We start from the raw sequence: 14,370 nt of genomic DNA on the forward strand, positions 1-14,370 counted from the left end.
GCGTGCGGAACTGTCGGAGTCTGACTCTTCTGTCTGCCGTTGTCATTGCTGTGGTCCTGAAACCCCACCCGCTCTCTCCCTGCCGTCTTCCAGAAGATGGTGTGTCACGGGGAGCACACGTATCTGTTCGCCCAGGCCCTGATGTCCGTGCTGGCCCAGGAGGAGCAGGGCGGCTCGGCCGTACGCAGGATCGCCCAGGAGGTCCAGCGCTTCGCCCAGGAGAGGTGAGAGGCTGCCTGCCAGCTCGCTCTCACCCCTGCCGCGTTGCCCGCTGTCCACAGCCCAAGACTCTGGGTCCTCCTGTTCGTGACAGATAGGTAAACTTGCTTTTGTCCAGAAGAGCTGAAAAAGTCGGGCTAATTTTAAATACGTGAAGAGAGCTTGCTTTGTGAAGCTTTGCTTCGATGACTATTTGGTAAACGATTTGCTTATCGTTTAATTCACTGTATTTATGACCCTAACTGTATTTATGAACCTAAATTCCCAATATACTGGGATTCATCAATGGCACATGGCAACAGTCCTGAAATAGTTCTTTAGTAGTCTCACTGTTAGATCGTGGTCCATATCTTACAGAACAAAACCAGTCCTTATTAGCTTTATTTTCTACTAATGGAGTCTTAAGATACTTAAAAAGTGCGTGGTTCCTTTTAGGAAGCCTGCGAGCTGTACTGAACCATTCTTTTCCAGTTAGCTCTGAATGTTGTTTTTTTGGGTCAGTTAGTAAACGTACCAGTGGATGAGAGAAATATGAAAAAACAAAGGGACCCCAACAGTTCAAAGCATAAATCTGAAAGAAGGAAGGAAGGAAAAGCAGAGAGAAGGAGGGAGAGGGCAGGACAGGGAGCCACCTCATCAATGATGGGATATACGATTTTTTTCATCAAGAGGCCATGACGCCAGTCAGATCACGCTCGCACTGGGCACAGCTGCCTCCTACCCCCGGGCGTGTCAGGCCCTTGGGGCTATGTTGTCCAAGGGAGCCCTGAATCCGGCCGACATCACAGTCCTGTTCAAGATGTTTACAAGCATGGACCCGCCTCCTGTCGAACTCGTGAGTTGCTTTTCATGTTAACCCTAAGACGGGACACCCTCAGTGCCGATCGGAAGTATATTCTTTTGGAAAGTTGGTGTCCCTTTTAATTCTCTGAAGTCAGCGAGTGCACGTTCCTCTTGAAATGTTTCTGTCCTCTCCCTGGTCCTTCCTCATCACATCCTCGGCCCTCACACACCCTGAAGCACATGCAGCGGTGGACGTGAGCGGGCCCTCCCGCCGTGGGTGCGTGTGGACTTACCTGCCATCTCACTCCTGTGTTCCTTTTCAGTGTGTTTGTGTGTTTCTCTTCAGATCCGGGTGCCAGCCTTCCTGGACCTGTTCATGCAGTCACTCTTTAAACCAGGGGCCAGGATCAACCAGGACCACAAGCACAAGTACATCCACATCTTAGCATATGCAGCGAGCGTGGTGGAGACCTGGAAGAAGGTACTGTCAGTTCTGAGAACTCATGGACTTTTCAGGGAGCCAGAAACCTCCTCTCTTTGGTGTTATTTGGGAATTCTGGCTGCAGGGAATCACGGGCCCAACTAGTGTCAGAAATGTCTTTTCTAGTGTTTCTGCATAAAATAAGTCAAAGTGCTAAATGTCTCAAGGAAAGGTACACAGCATCTACGATACTAATTTAAACTGTAATTTGAAGTGTGGCGAAAGAAACGAAACCGATTCCCTAAGCCACCGACAGACGCCGGTCTCCCTGGCGGACGGTCTCGCTGTGTGACGGGGACACTGCAGAGACAGGGACGGGGCTTTGCAGAGAGAAGGGCCGAGGCCAGGTTACCCCGACTGCAAGGACGCGGGCACCACCGGGATTCACCGACTCCGTGTGTTTTCAGAACAAGCGAGTCAGCATCAATAAAGACGAGCTGAAGTCAACTTCGAAAGCTGTCGAGACTGTTCACAACTTGTGTTGCAATGAGAACAAGGGGGCGTCTGAGCTTGTGGCCGAGCTGAGCACCCTCTACCAGTGTATCAGGTGAGCACGTGGAGGCTCTAAGCCTGATTCTCTGGGGAGGCGGGGTTTGAGCTTTCGTGTTACAAGCTCAAAAAATATAACAGATTCAGAGATACTTTTCATCGTATTTATTTTCTCTTTTGTAAATAGAGGGAGAGCACTTTAAACTGTTCTAGCAGCATGAGTAATTTTCAGGTGTTTACTTGCCAGAAGTCCGTTTGCAAATTAGACTAAGAAAAAGGAAGACCAACCAGAATTACAAAAATTGATTTGAAGAAGAGGCTCTATTTACAGTAAGTTAGACAGACAAAGTATCGCCTAGATAGAAATGGTGTGTGTCGTGCCAGTTATATAAATAAGCGTTCACTAGAAAAGCTCACACACAGGGTGTCCTCTTAGGCATTTGAATCTTCCTCCGTTAATTTGTACTAGTGACAAAGGGTTTGCTAAAGAAAAGTAAGCTTCGGCCCAGTCCACCAAGCTCATGGAGTGTTGCATGAATGGTCTTTTCCTTTCAAACCAGCAAAGTTGGTCCAAAGTCAGCTGAGCCTGGGATTCGGGTTCTCGAGCTGCACGTTTGAGAGGATGCTGGTCTCGTCGGCCTGTTCTCAACTCATCGTGTCTCCCTGGCAGAGCACGTTGAAGAGTGACTTGATGGGCTGGCTTGAGTCGGTGTTGTTTAGTTGTGGTGTTTGCCCGTTAGAGAACTTCGTTTAAAGGAAGTGTTCTGCCTTGTTCACCTGTAGGTTTCCAGTGGTGGCCATGGGTGTGCTGAAGTGGGTGGACTGGACTGTGTCAGAGCCGAGGTACTTCCAGCTGCAGACGGACCACACCCCAGTGCACCTGGCGCTGCTGGACGAGGTAGGGGCTGCGGACCCCCCAGCTCCGGGTCCGAGCCTCCCGCACGTCTGTTCCACGCCTTCAGAAGGCACTCCTTCCAGAGCTGGTCATTTCTGTTCTAAACGAGGAGTTTCCTTTTAAGGAGCTAGTTTCGTTGCCTCCACAGATCTCTCAGTTTTTATCAAGCGCCCCTGAAGGGACGAGGGATGGGACAGAGGCTGACGGGCCCCGGGCCGAGTGCCGGGGCCGCCGTCGTCAGCCACGAGCTGTCTTTGGTGGCGGTTCTGTGGGGCCGACGGGGAGCCCAGAGACCCAGCCGTGGCGCTCAGGGCGGCTCCCTCTGGCCTCCTTGTAGATCAGCACCTGCCACCAGCTCCTCCACGCGCAGGTCCTGCAGCTGCTGGTGAAGCTCTTCGAGACGGAGCACTCCCAGCTGGACGTGATGGAGCAGGTGAGCGGGCAGCCCTCGGGCTGGGCTGCACGGCGGGAAGGCGGCCCGTTCTCAGCCTTGTCGCCCCGCCCGTGCAGCTCGAGTTGAAGAAGACCCTCCTGGACAGGATGGTGCACCTGCTGAGCCGGGGCTACGTGCTCCCCGTGGTCAGTTACATCCGCAAGTGTCTGGAGAAGCTGGACACCGACATCTCCCTCATTCGCCACTTTGTGACTGAGGTCAGCGCGCGCCGGTCACCGCCTCCCCTGGCAGCGCCCTTCTTGGCTTGATGTAGTCACCTTGCCGCGAACTCCGGGAGCCGTGCCTTCGGATGGTCGCGGTGACGGCAGTGACACGGATACCGGTCTACCGGGCGCCTCCTACCCGCAGGAACAGTGCTTTACCTGCCTGGCCCCTGGGCGTCTTAGTGGCGGAGACTTGTCGCAGGAAGCAGAGTGGCGGGGGGTGGGGGAGGGGTCCGGCCGCACTGTCGCCGTGTGACTAGTAGCCGCCGCCGCTCACAGGCTGTGCTCCCCGTAGGTGCTCGACGTCATCGCGCCCCCCTACACCTCTGACTTCGTGCAGCTTTTCCTTCCTATCCTGGAGAACGACAGCATCGCCGGCACCATTAAAACAGAAGGTGAACACGACCCTGTGACAGAGTTTATAGGTAGGGTCGGCGTGAGCGTCTCCTGGCTGCAGTTTTCAATGTCATTGTTTCCCTCCTGTTTCTAACCCAGTGCCTGTTTTCCTTCTGTTTGTTAAAGCTCACTGCAAGTCTAACTTCATCTTGCTGAACTGATTCAGAGCATCCTCCAGAGCTGGAGCAGAACATTCCAGGAGACCCGCTGTGGAAAAACCCTTTCCAGAAGCTATTGTTGAAGAGGCCCCGTCAGCATCTTGGAAACGGGCTCTGGTGGGAGGAGGGGGAGAACTTTTTTAGAAAGGAAGATGTGAGCCGTGTAACGGCTGTTAGGAACAGCCCCCTCTCCTCGCGAGTCCAGGGCTGCCCCAAGTCCTGTTTACAGAATTCATTTCCCCCAGCAGCGGAACTAGGTTCCCGTTACCTCTTGGGATGTAGCCGACTGTCAGCCCCGGGGGTGGTGGAAATTCAGAAACTGGGACACTTAGATGAACTGTTTTCCGAGTTGATTTACGCTTTCTCACAAGGCTCCATCGGTTAGTTCATATTATTGCAATTGCTTTCATTTTCCGAGAACAAATAAAAAGCCCCTCTGCGGTTGGAAGGTGTAGGTCCCGGTGTTAATGTTGTTTTCGTGTGTAAATAAAGCACTCGGATTCAGTTCTGGTGTGAAGTGTGCATTTTATTCATCCCTTGGGCAACTTGAGATCGCCATCCCCCTCGGCCCTACCACTGATTTCAGGGTGACAGAGGAACTGGTGATGACAAGTCTGCGATGTTCCACCTCTTAAATACATCACAGACCACCAGTCGCCAGATCATTTATTGAAGAAAACGGAGGTCGCATCATTCCCGCCTGGTGGATCCCGCTTCTCCAGGTAGATGGTGCGCCGCCGTCGTCCTGTGCGGTGCTGGGTCGTCCCCTCCGCGACTCCCCCCGGGATCGCTTTCAGCCCGTGCGGCATCGCGGCGGCCGTCCCTCCTCGGTGCCCAGGGCCGCCACCGGCGGTCACGTATGTGACCGCCAACCCCCAGTTCCTTTAAACTACGGCAGTACCACCCCGGTGCCCGTGAAGGTGGGAGCCCCTCTGGTTACGGCTCCTGCGGTCATTTCTTTAAGAGCCGCTCCTCTGGAGACGTCTGCCTTAAACGATGGGGTCCCCAAACGTGCAGTTCTCCTCGACGGCGAGGTTGTAGTCGGCACCCTTGCCGCCTCTGTAGGCGCTGGTCACTATGCGCATCCAGCCTCGCTCACCCTGGGAGGAGTGGGACCGTGTGTCAGTCACATCCTGTCTGCGCCCCGCGTGGCCTGACCCCCGCCCCTCCTCGCTCAGCCTCAGGCTCGGGGGGCCTGCGGCGTCCCAGCCCCCCGCTCGGCCGCCCCCTCCCTTTCCTGGGACCCCTGTTCGGAAACAGCTTTTGTGAAATATCTAACTCGGTTGATAGTCAACACGAGGGGTACGTGGCCCTGTATGCCGAGGGCTAATTAATGTAACTAAAATGCTGAGCGACTCTTTAGACCAGATGACTCGACTACCTATTAATCTCCCCATTTACAGTCGTTTAATAAAAAATATTGACATTTCATCACTCCGACATAAATCACCTTCCCTGATTTCATAGCAGTGAATTTGTGTCTTCAGCCGTTAATGGTTAATACTAGGTCTTAGAAATGGAAATTCTGGCAGTTAAGTGGATTCCCCTGGGTTTTTGACTCGCCTCAGAAAGTATTTTTGAAGAAACTCCGCAGTATTACTTAGGAGAGCCGCAAGTATGGCAAGAAAAAGAATGAGATGGTTGTAAAGGAATCAAAGCTAGCTAAGCGGAAACGTCGAAAGCAGCACTTCTCAGCCCCCGTCCCCCTCGGGAGACATCTGTCAATGTCTGCAGAGGTTTTTTGGTTGTCACAGCTGGGGGGCGGGGACGAGCACCCGGCACCGACCGGGCCGGGCCGGGGATGCTGCCGAAAGCCCTGCGACGCACAGGACGGGGCCCCAGGCCCCGTGCAGGCAGGGCCTCACCCCGCGGGTCTGTAGCCCGAAGCCCCTCTGTTCAGGGCCGCAGTTCCCAGCTACGGAACCCCCAGAAGCATCCCAGGGAGAGGAGTCGCGATGGAAGTATCTTACCCATGGCTCGCCCCACGAATTCCTGACGATCCAGTACTCCGTCCCATGGCTCACACCCCAGCCGGCCACGGAGACTATATGGTTTATGTAGGCCCTGGTGTGGTATTCGGCATAGATGCCACCGGTGTAGTTAGCCATCTCATCCGTCGCCATTATACCGCAGCTGAGAGCAAGCAGGGAAAGAACGAGCGCTTTCAACGGCCATCGTTGACCATCGTTAGGAAGAGCCGCGTGGCTCCAACTCGGATAACGCACACCTGATGATTCTGCCCAAACGTCCGTTGTTACTCACTTGGCGTCCTCCCTGCTGAAGCTGTACCAGCCGCCCCAGAGCACTGGCTACACTCTGGGAGCTGTCCGTGGATGTGTCCTTCCCTCACAATAATCCTACGAGGGGCACACGGGCTATGGAGCTTTACTTTTGAGAAAACTCACGTGGCAGCCGTGTCTCCAGCCTTGTGGGTAAAGTTGGCCAGAAGGAAAGGGGTGAAAATCACCCGGGTCCCATTTACTGGAAGCGTGCACGCCCTCCGCAGGCAGGGGTCTCAAAGCTCCTCACCTGATGGGGCCCTTTGCATAGATTTCTGCCATCATCTTCTCCCTCCCGGAGAGGGAGCCGTAGTCGCCAACTTTCCAGAGGGTGTAGTTCTTGATGACATGGCACTCTCTGAATTCAGTGCATGTTCCACACTGGTTAAACTTGTCACACTCTGGGGACAGCACGGAAAGTCAGCGTGAGGCCATTTCCTCGTTAACCCGTGAACAAAGAAGCACGCCCAGACCCAATCCCCACTTTTTTTAACTGAATGCTCCATCCATCAGCTAATAATGGAAATCTTCTTGCCCTCCGGTGTTTAATTACCCTCTTCTTTCAGCTGCAGGAGTTATAAAAAGCCTTTCCCCAGGCCTCAGTGGAAAGAAACGTTAATTAGCACATAGTAGGTGCTCAAAAGCTCCACTTTTCCTTTAAAGCCGGGAGAAAGGCCTTTGCACGATACCCTACAGCTGAGAATAGGGTGTAATTAAATTATTCACTTTCAATAAGATTGTATTGTTGGCTAGTGAATAGGCCGACACGTTTGGGGAAAAAATAAGCATTTTCTTAGTATTTCGGTCTGAGGAGGTATCAAGAATTAGGCCTCAAAAAACAGTGCAGCTATTAGATCCGGAAGACTCCGCACCGTCTCCTGCATCCTTCCTGGGCCCTAGACAGTATTACTTCTCACCTCGTCCATCCTGCCTCGGCCCACGGCACCGCTTGCTACTGCTTTCACGTTACCTATTTCTGTTAGTTTTTTTGTTGCTGTTGTTGCCGAAACCCGGGATCTGTTATAGTTTTGTATCTCTCCAGACTCCTCCCCCAAGACATTAAACTCCTTGAGGATTAAACTGTTGGTTTAATTTGTCCCTTGGACACCAAATGCCCAGGACAACCTGAAAAAAGGTGGCTCTGTGGCCACATTTGCTAATACAAAGACAGGACTACTAGAACTTGCCTGGTGGTGCAGCGATTAAGAATCTCTCAGTGCTGGGGACACGGGTTCGAGCCCTGGTCCGGGAAGATCCCACATGCCACGGAGCAGCTAAGCCCGTGCGCCACAACTACTGAGCCTGCGCTCTACAGCCCACGAGCCACAACTACTGAGCCCGCATGCCACAACTACTGAAGCCCGCACGCCTAGAGCCTGTGCTCCACAACAAGAGAAGCCACTGCAATGAGAAGCCCGCACACCGCAACAAAGAGCAGCCCCCGCTCGCTGCAACTAGAGAATGCCTGCGTGCAGGAACGAAGACCCAACACAGCCAAAAAAAAAAAAAAAAAAAAGACAGGACTACTTATTGCAAACAATCAGGTGCCGATGAGTTCCATCTGGCCCTGTTGTACTAGGTGGGCTGGAGGGACCTGGCCGAGGACAGACAAGACCAGTTCTGGGTGGATCAGGGCTCCGAGGACCACCTGGTTCCCAATTCTGAGCCCTCGGGGGCCCTCCCTGCTCCCCTTCATCCTGGACACCTCTCCTTGGTTCTCTGACCCCTACTGCATCTATCACTTCAACAACTCACTGGACCAGTTTGGGGAGATGCTTTCTGGCTGGGCAATACGGCCTGGGAGGCAAGGCAGGGGCAGCCTGTGGGCGTGGGATGGCGCCTTCAGAAGGTACAGGGGTCTGAGCACATCTTTTACTGATGGAAGCGGGGGCAGAAAAGCCCCCCGGGCTCCTCCCCCGCCCCGACACCGGCGTGCTCCCTGCTCCTGTCTCAAAAGGCCTTTTGAGTTGGTCTCAGCTCTCTGCTCTGGTTACGAGGGAGCTCAGACAGGTGACTTAAAACTACCTACTGTGGGGTTAGGGTTTGGACTTTTTCTTTCCTTGGGTTTCCAAGGGGAGCAGGCTGAAAGGACCGTGCCGACTCCAGGGCCCCAGGCCAGCTTGCATCCGCTGGTCCGTGCAGCGCCCTCGGCTCCAAATCCACCCAGATGCAGGCGGCCGGGCCCGCCTGCTCGGCATACCCGGCTCCTGGAAGACATTCTTCCCTTGATGAGCGTTCCCCTTACAAAGGGCCGTGAAACCACAAAAATGCCAACACATCAAAACCCAAACACCAGGGCCCGGCCTGGCCGCAGGGCACGCAGGCTGGAGACCCCCATCCCAAGTCCTTTTTTGTTGGTCTTCCCAACAAGGATGCCAGGCCCCACCTTTCCCGCACCTCCGGCTCACGAGGCACACGGCAGCAGGGGGCTCCCAGCTCCGTCCCGCCCTCCCCCAGGGCCCGGGCCACAGGCCCTGAGAAGTGTGCCGCCCTGGGTTCCGGGCCACACGTGCGCTGGGAAGAGGGCAGAGTGTGCGCGCGCGTGCGTGCGTGCGCGTGCGTGTGCGCGCGTCTGGGGGATGAGCAGGCCCTACCTTGATCCTTGGCCTGGTAGTTGTTACAGGTCTCGTCGGGGATGCCGTGCCGGTGCGCGTACTCCCACACCGGCAGGTCGTTGCCCCCCTCGCACGAGCCGGCGTTGCCGCAGTCGATCACGTGCTGCACGGACAGCAGGATGGAGGGCCACGCTCCCTTCCTCTTGATGTTGATCCGGTCTGCGGGGGCAGCACCCACGCTGGTCAGCACCCACCCCACTGCCTGCCGCTCCGGGGGCCACGCATCCCTCTCTGGAGGGCCCTTCCCTCCTCCCTGGGGGCCCTGCTCTCCAGAGAGGCCTCCCGGGCCCTTCCTGGCACCGATGCCCACCCTCCCCCCACTACAAGTGCCATCCGGGCAGGGCCGGGCGTGTCCTGCCTGAAGGCTGGTAGATCCCCGAGGGCACTGGGGAGCCAGACTAGGGGCCGGTCGGCGACCCCACGCTCACTCCCCACGCGCCTGGGTCCACACACCCCACGGGGCGGCTGGGGACGGCCGAGGGCAGCCACGGCCCCCCGCTCCTTGTCCCCGTTTCCCGCACAGACAGCATCCTGCGGGGCCCTGCAGCCAACCCTACCGCGGGCCCGCCACCTTGCCTTCCACCCTCCCGTAGCGACGATTCCGCAGCCGCCCGCCTCGTGGCCGCATCCCGAGTTCCCACCTCCGGGTCGGAACTCACCGCAGCTGCGCCTGTTCCTTCTCTGATGACGGCGAGCAAGCGGCCAGGCCCTCCACCCACCAGCAGCCCCCTTCCTTCCCTCCTGCAGCCCCAGGCCCCCTACACCCCTGGGGTCACCTCCTAGGCCCTTGGGCCCACAGGGCTCTACCTCCGGCCCTGTGACCAGCCCCGGGCCTTCTGGAACCACGGCCGGTCACCAGCACGGGCCCCAGCCCTTCCCCCAGCGCCCCTGGACGCACCGCCCAGCGCTCCTCCGCGGACAGCCCTCTGCGGACCCCCTTGTGAGCGTGAGCCCCGCCCTCCACCCCCTGGCAGGTCTCCCCAAGCTCCTTCTCAGCAGGCGCCTGCCCTGGGCACTCAAGCCTCCTCCCCGGCCTGGCTGACCCTGCAGCTGACACCGCTGCACCCGACACCGCTGCACCCAATAAGCCCTCCCGCCTGAGGGTACCGGCCCCGTTCTTCAGCTCCTGGTGTCCAAACTGGGTCCCAACACGGAACAGGGAGCCAGCTTACACAGGCTCCGCGGGCAGGTCGGGGTTTTGTTTTATCTGCCTGAAACCTTGGAGGGTTTCAGGCGGAACCGAAAAGCGACCCGGCCTGGGCCTGAGCCGCTCCACCAGGGGAGCGGCAAGCGCACCGCGCTTGGAAGGCGGAGTCCAGCCCTGCGGCCCGACGTTCTGAGGGTGCAAAGCAGGAGGCCCGCGTGCCTCTGGGCTGGGCCTGAGTGAGGCAGGGCTGGCATTCTCCCGGCGCGCTCAGGGAGGCCGCGGAAGAACCGGTTTGGGGCCGAGGGTGGTGGCAGGAAGGAGAAGCACATGAGGCTTGAGGTGTCCCGCGGGTGGGCGTGAAGGCCGAGCCCAGGTGCAGGGTCCCGGGAGCCCGATGTCCAGAAGTTAAGCGGGCCGCTGAGGAGCCGGTGAGGGGGGGTGAAGGAGGGCCGGTGAGGCAGGGACCGGGGGCCTGTGGCTAAAGGCGAGGAAAACATCTCGGGGACGGGGTGATCGGGTACGACCCGGCAGGGCGAGGCCCGGGGGCAGCCATCAGACCTGGCCCTGGCGGCCCTGGCGAGGAGCTGGCAGGCGACTGGCGGGGGCCGGGTTGGCAGGGAGAAAGTGGGGACTGCAGGCCCCTCCAGGAGCCCAGAAGTGGGGTGGTGGCTGGAGACGGGGTGGGGTTCAGCGATGGCCAGGTCTGAGCACCGGCAGGGATGGCCTCGTCCAGGGGCTCCGACGCTGGACGGCCGGGGACAGGAGGGAAGGCGAGCTATGACCAGCTGCAGTAGGTGGCAGCTGGGCCGGGCACCGTGGAAGTCCCCTTCTGGGGCTTCTGTTTTCTCAGTGAAAGAGGAAGAGGATGCCTGTTGCTAGGGAGGCCGTTAGGGGTTGCAGAGCAAGGTGCGGGGAGAAGCAGTCATCTGCCCGGGAGACTCCACTCCAGCAAGTGGAGGGCTGACCTCTGAACAGGGACACCAGGCCCCGCACTCCTCTACAGATGCAAATCTTGGCATGTGACTCCCTCCCTAAGATCCCTCAGGCTTCTGCCTGGCCCCTCCCCTGGGGGTAGGGCCCCTGGTGACCTCAGCTTCCCCCACCCACCCGTAGGCCCCTGCCACAAAGGACCTCTCAGTTCCTCCAGGCCAGGGAGTGCGCCATTCCTGCCAGGCCTTTGCCCTGAGCCTCTGGCTCAAGGCCCGCCCACACCCTGCCTGCCCGCCTGCGGGGCTCTGAAGTCTCCCAGCATCTCCAGTGGTTAAGCCTCTGCTCCACGTTCTCCGGGGCCCTGTCCATCTCCATCCCGGTCAGGGGCCTCCCCAGCTGCCCAGAAGAGCTCCTACACCTTAAAATGGGGCTCAGGGAGTTCCCTGGTGGCCCAGTGGTTAGGACGCGGCGTGTTCACTGCTGTGGGCCGGGGTTCAACCCCTGGTTGGGGAACTAAGATGCTGCAAGCCGCGGGGTGCAGCCAAAACAAAATTTTTTAATAAAATAAAACAAAATAAAATGGGGTGCAGCCTACCCACCCCCGCCCTCCTCCTTCCTGAAGGGTCAGAAGTACAACCCAGCCCCCAGGAGAGATGGGGCAGGGCCACCACGAGACCCTGCCAGATGCCCCCAGTACAGCTGGCTGGCCCTGGGGTCCAGACGCCACCCTTACTCATCCTAAAGACAGCCCAGCTTCCGGGCTCTGCTCCCGGCTCACTCCAGCAAAGGCCTAGTCTCCTGACCTCCCTGCCAGGAGCCTCAGTTTCCTCACCTGCAAAGTGGGAGCAATCAGAGGGCAGCCAGGAGGCTTAGACGGGATGAGACGTCGAGCGTAGGCCAGGGCGGCAGCCACACATTGGCTTAACACAACGCCACAGGGCAGGAGTTCGAAAGAGTCCGGCGTGACTGCAGGCTCCCGGAACCCCGAGCTGAGTGAAGGCCCAGGCTGGTGCGAAGTCCCGCTCCCCCCGCCACCAAGGCAGGCCCAGCAGCCTTCTAGAGCGGCGCTGACTTCGGATCCCCCCCACCCCCCCAACCCCGGCCTCGAGGTTTCCCGCCCTCGCTGCAGCCAGGCGGCTAAGGCCCAGATGAGAAAACGGCCAGCCTTGCTCAAGGTTCCAGGCCCAGGGCAGGCATTCCTTTCAAATATTAACTACGCTGAAAAGCAACTTCACTTCCGCATACCCAAACACCAGCAGGGGTTTCGGTGAGTTTGTGATTTGACCCCCAAGAGCCCAGGTCACAAGCTTCGGGACAGATAAGGCTCCTGGGAGCCGTTTGTCACAGGTCTTCAGTCCTGTGACCGCCGGGCACCCACAGGCCCCGGGTCCGCTCCCCCAGGCCTGACGCGGACACCGCCCCATACCAGGCTGAGTCCTGGCACGGAACTGCAGGCCCCCGGGACCCTGGGATGCAGCTGCCGGTACTGACAAAGAAGGCAGCTTGGACGGGCCCTCCTGGCCCACAGTCAAGAGGGGCCGCAGTCCCCGACCTACCCGCCATGGCACTGGTGCTGCCGTGGGCCCAGCAGGAGCCACAGTACTGGGGGATGTGCTGGTTCCTGGTGACACTGGCGTAGTTGACCCCATTCACGTTGCGCCAGTCCCAGCTCTTGGGCAGATCCGATGCGGACAGGTACTCGTGAGGCCGGGGGTACGTCCTGGGAACAGACCACCACCACCGGAATCAGCACTGGGGCCTCTGGGTGTCGGGCGCGCAGGCACCTTCCCCAGCGCCCTCTCCCCTCCCCAAACCGAGAGCGAGTGGGAGCGGGCCATCTCAGCCAGGAGACGCCCCTGCCCGCTCAGAATGTGAAGTGGGCCGGGCACACGCGCGCCCCGCCCAGTGCAGGAACCAGACCGCTCCGCCAGCAAAGCCCCAAATGCCAGGGCGGCGAGGCTGGCCCGCCTCCTGCACCGGTGCGCCTCGTCCAACGCCGCAAATGTGAAAGAGCGCGCCCCCAAAGCAACGGGGCTGGCCCTGACCCTCAGAGGTCAAGGGAGCCTGGGCGTCCTGGTTCCTGGCACCCCAAGGAGGCGGCAGGGTCCCCCAGGCGGGAGAGGGCGCGAAGCCCCGGGAGATGGGCAGCCCTTCCCCCCCGCGCCAGCCGCCCCGACCTGCGCCCCAGCTGGGTGAGCTGGTCCCCACGCAGGGGCCGGTAGCAGCCGCGGCCCGGGCGGAAGTGGAGGCCGGCCCGCGCCGCGCTCGCTGGCAGCACGAGTAGCAGCAGCAGCGCCAGCCGCGCCGGCCCGGACGACGCCATGGCTCCCGCGCCGCTGCGATCGGACCCCGGCTCGAGTGGCGACTCGGATCCTAACTCGGATCCCGCGCCGGTAGCTCCTCCGCCAGCCTGCGCCCCGGCCGCCCCGCCCGGCCCTTAAGGTGGCTGCGCGCGGGCGGGACACTCCCCCGGGGCGGGGCGGACGCTGCCCCCGGGGACCCGGCCCCGCCCCGCCCGGCCGCCCGGCCCGCCGCCCGGACTCGGGCCACGCGCCAGGCCTCGGCTGACCCCAGACCCGAGCCGGCCTCCAGCCACGAGCCTCCCGTCCGTCAGACCTCATTCACTCTCTGGGGCATCCCCAGCCTCGGCTTCTTGGGACCCTTGGCCCCGGAGAGGTGCCCCTCTCCCCGCATCCCACGTGGGCCCAGGCCTCCGGGGATGGGCAGGGGGTCTCCCCGCCGGCCTGTGCCCTCGTCTAGCTTTCTGAAGGCCACTTCCCGAAGGCCCAGGCCCTTTCTGGAGAGACACTTTCCCTACATAGGGAAGGAAGACAGGATCCTTCCAGAAAATGCCCCTCGAGGAAAGTTTCACTTGGGCCCGAATCATTCATTCTACGTTCCAACTTCCAAAGCTGCTGGATGAGGTTTCTGCTAACAAAGCGTTTCATCTTCAAACAGAGAAAGAAAAGCAGAAGTGGGGCCCTGGGGGCCTTGGTTTCGTAACTCAAGAATTTCCCCTCCTCCTGCTCGTCCTGAGTGGCGGTCACCTGAGCTGACCACAGAATGGCCTCCCTGGTCCCGGGAGAAGAGGGTCCAGGCTTTTTGCTCTAGGGCCCACAGCCTTGGCTATAGGGTCCTCAGATGCGGGGACCCAGCTCTTCCCTGGACTACATGGGCATCCTCCCCCCCCCACACCCCCCGCCCCCGCCTTTCCCTCTGCCGGCACCAAACCTGCAATCAGAAACCACGGTGGCTGCCCTGTGGGCTTCCAGCCACTTCTGTGACCACCCTTGGAAGCCCTGGGGCACCCGAGGAATCCCA

At 59.3% G+C, this 14,370-nt stretch overlaps 2 protein-coding genes across 2 annotated transcripts; one reads left to right on the forward strand and one right to left on the reverse strand.

Moving 5' to 3' along the window:
• The first annotated feature begins 67 nt into the window (after positions 1–67).
• On the forward strand, positions 68–4,582 carry NELFCD (negative elongation factor complex member C/D). Its single transcript, XM_028499311.2, has 9 exons — positions 68–224; positions 889–1,054; positions 1,349–1,483; positions 1,891–2,030; positions 2,756–2,870; positions 3,205–3,300; positions 3,378–3,518; positions 3,820–3,949; positions 4,047–4,582. The coding sequence occupies exons 1-9, from the start codon at positions 97–99 to the stop codon at positions 4,079–4,081; spliced, it is 1,086 nt and encodes a 361-aa protein (XP_028355112.1). The 5' UTR covers positions 68–96; the 3' UTR covers positions 4,082–4,582.
• On the reverse strand, positions 4,579–13,490 carry CTSZ (cathepsin Z). Its single transcript, XM_024128441.3, has 6 exons — positions 13,227–13,490; positions 12,606–12,769; positions 8,952–9,131; positions 6,608–6,758; positions 6,049–6,211; positions 4,579–5,178 (listed from the first exon to the last, which is right to left on the reverse strand). Exons 1-6 carry the CDS (start codon positions 13,370–13,372, stop codon positions 5,068–5,070), a joined length of 915 nt encoding a protein of 304 aa, XP_023984209.1. The 5' UTR covers positions 13,373–13,490; the 3' UTR covers positions 4,579–5,067.
• Positions 13,491–14,370: the final 880 nt, after the last annotated feature.

This window comes from Physeter macrocephalus, chromosome 14 (assembly GCF_002837175.3).
Source record: "Physeter macrocephalus isolate SW-GA chromosome 14, ASM283717v5, whole genome shotgun sequence".
NCBI lineage: Eukaryota > Metazoa > Chordata > Mammalia > Artiodactyla > Physeteridae > Physeter > Physeter macrocephalus.

Excerpts from the sequence above, each read along its gene's own strand:
- NELFCD (XM_028499311.2), top strand. The coding sequence starts at position 97 with ATGGTGTGTCACGGGGAGCACACGTATCTGTTCGCCCAGGCCCTGATG. Across the intron at positions 1,484-1,890 it reads TGGTGGAGACCTGGAAGAAG|AACAAGCGAGTCAGCATCAA; the intron begins GTACTGTCAGTT and ends GTGTGTTTTCAG. Across the intron at positions 3,519-3,819 it reads TTCGCCACTTTGTGACTGAG|GTGCTCGACGTCATCGCGCC; the intron begins GTCAGCGCGCGC and ends TGCTCCCCGTAG.
- CTSZ (XM_024128441.3), bottom strand. The coding sequence starts at position 13,372 with ATGGCGTCGTCCGGGCCGGCGCGGCTGGCGCTGCTGCTGCTACTCGTG. Across the intron at positions 9,132-12,605 it reads CAGCACCAGTGCCATGGCGG|ACCGGATCAACATCAAGAGG; the intron begins GTAGGTCGGGGA and ends CTGCCCCCGCAG. Across the intron at positions 6,212-6,607 it reads TATGCAAAGGGCCCCATCAG|CTGCGGTATAATGGCGACGG; the intron begins GTGAGGAGCTTT and ends GCTTGCTCTCAG.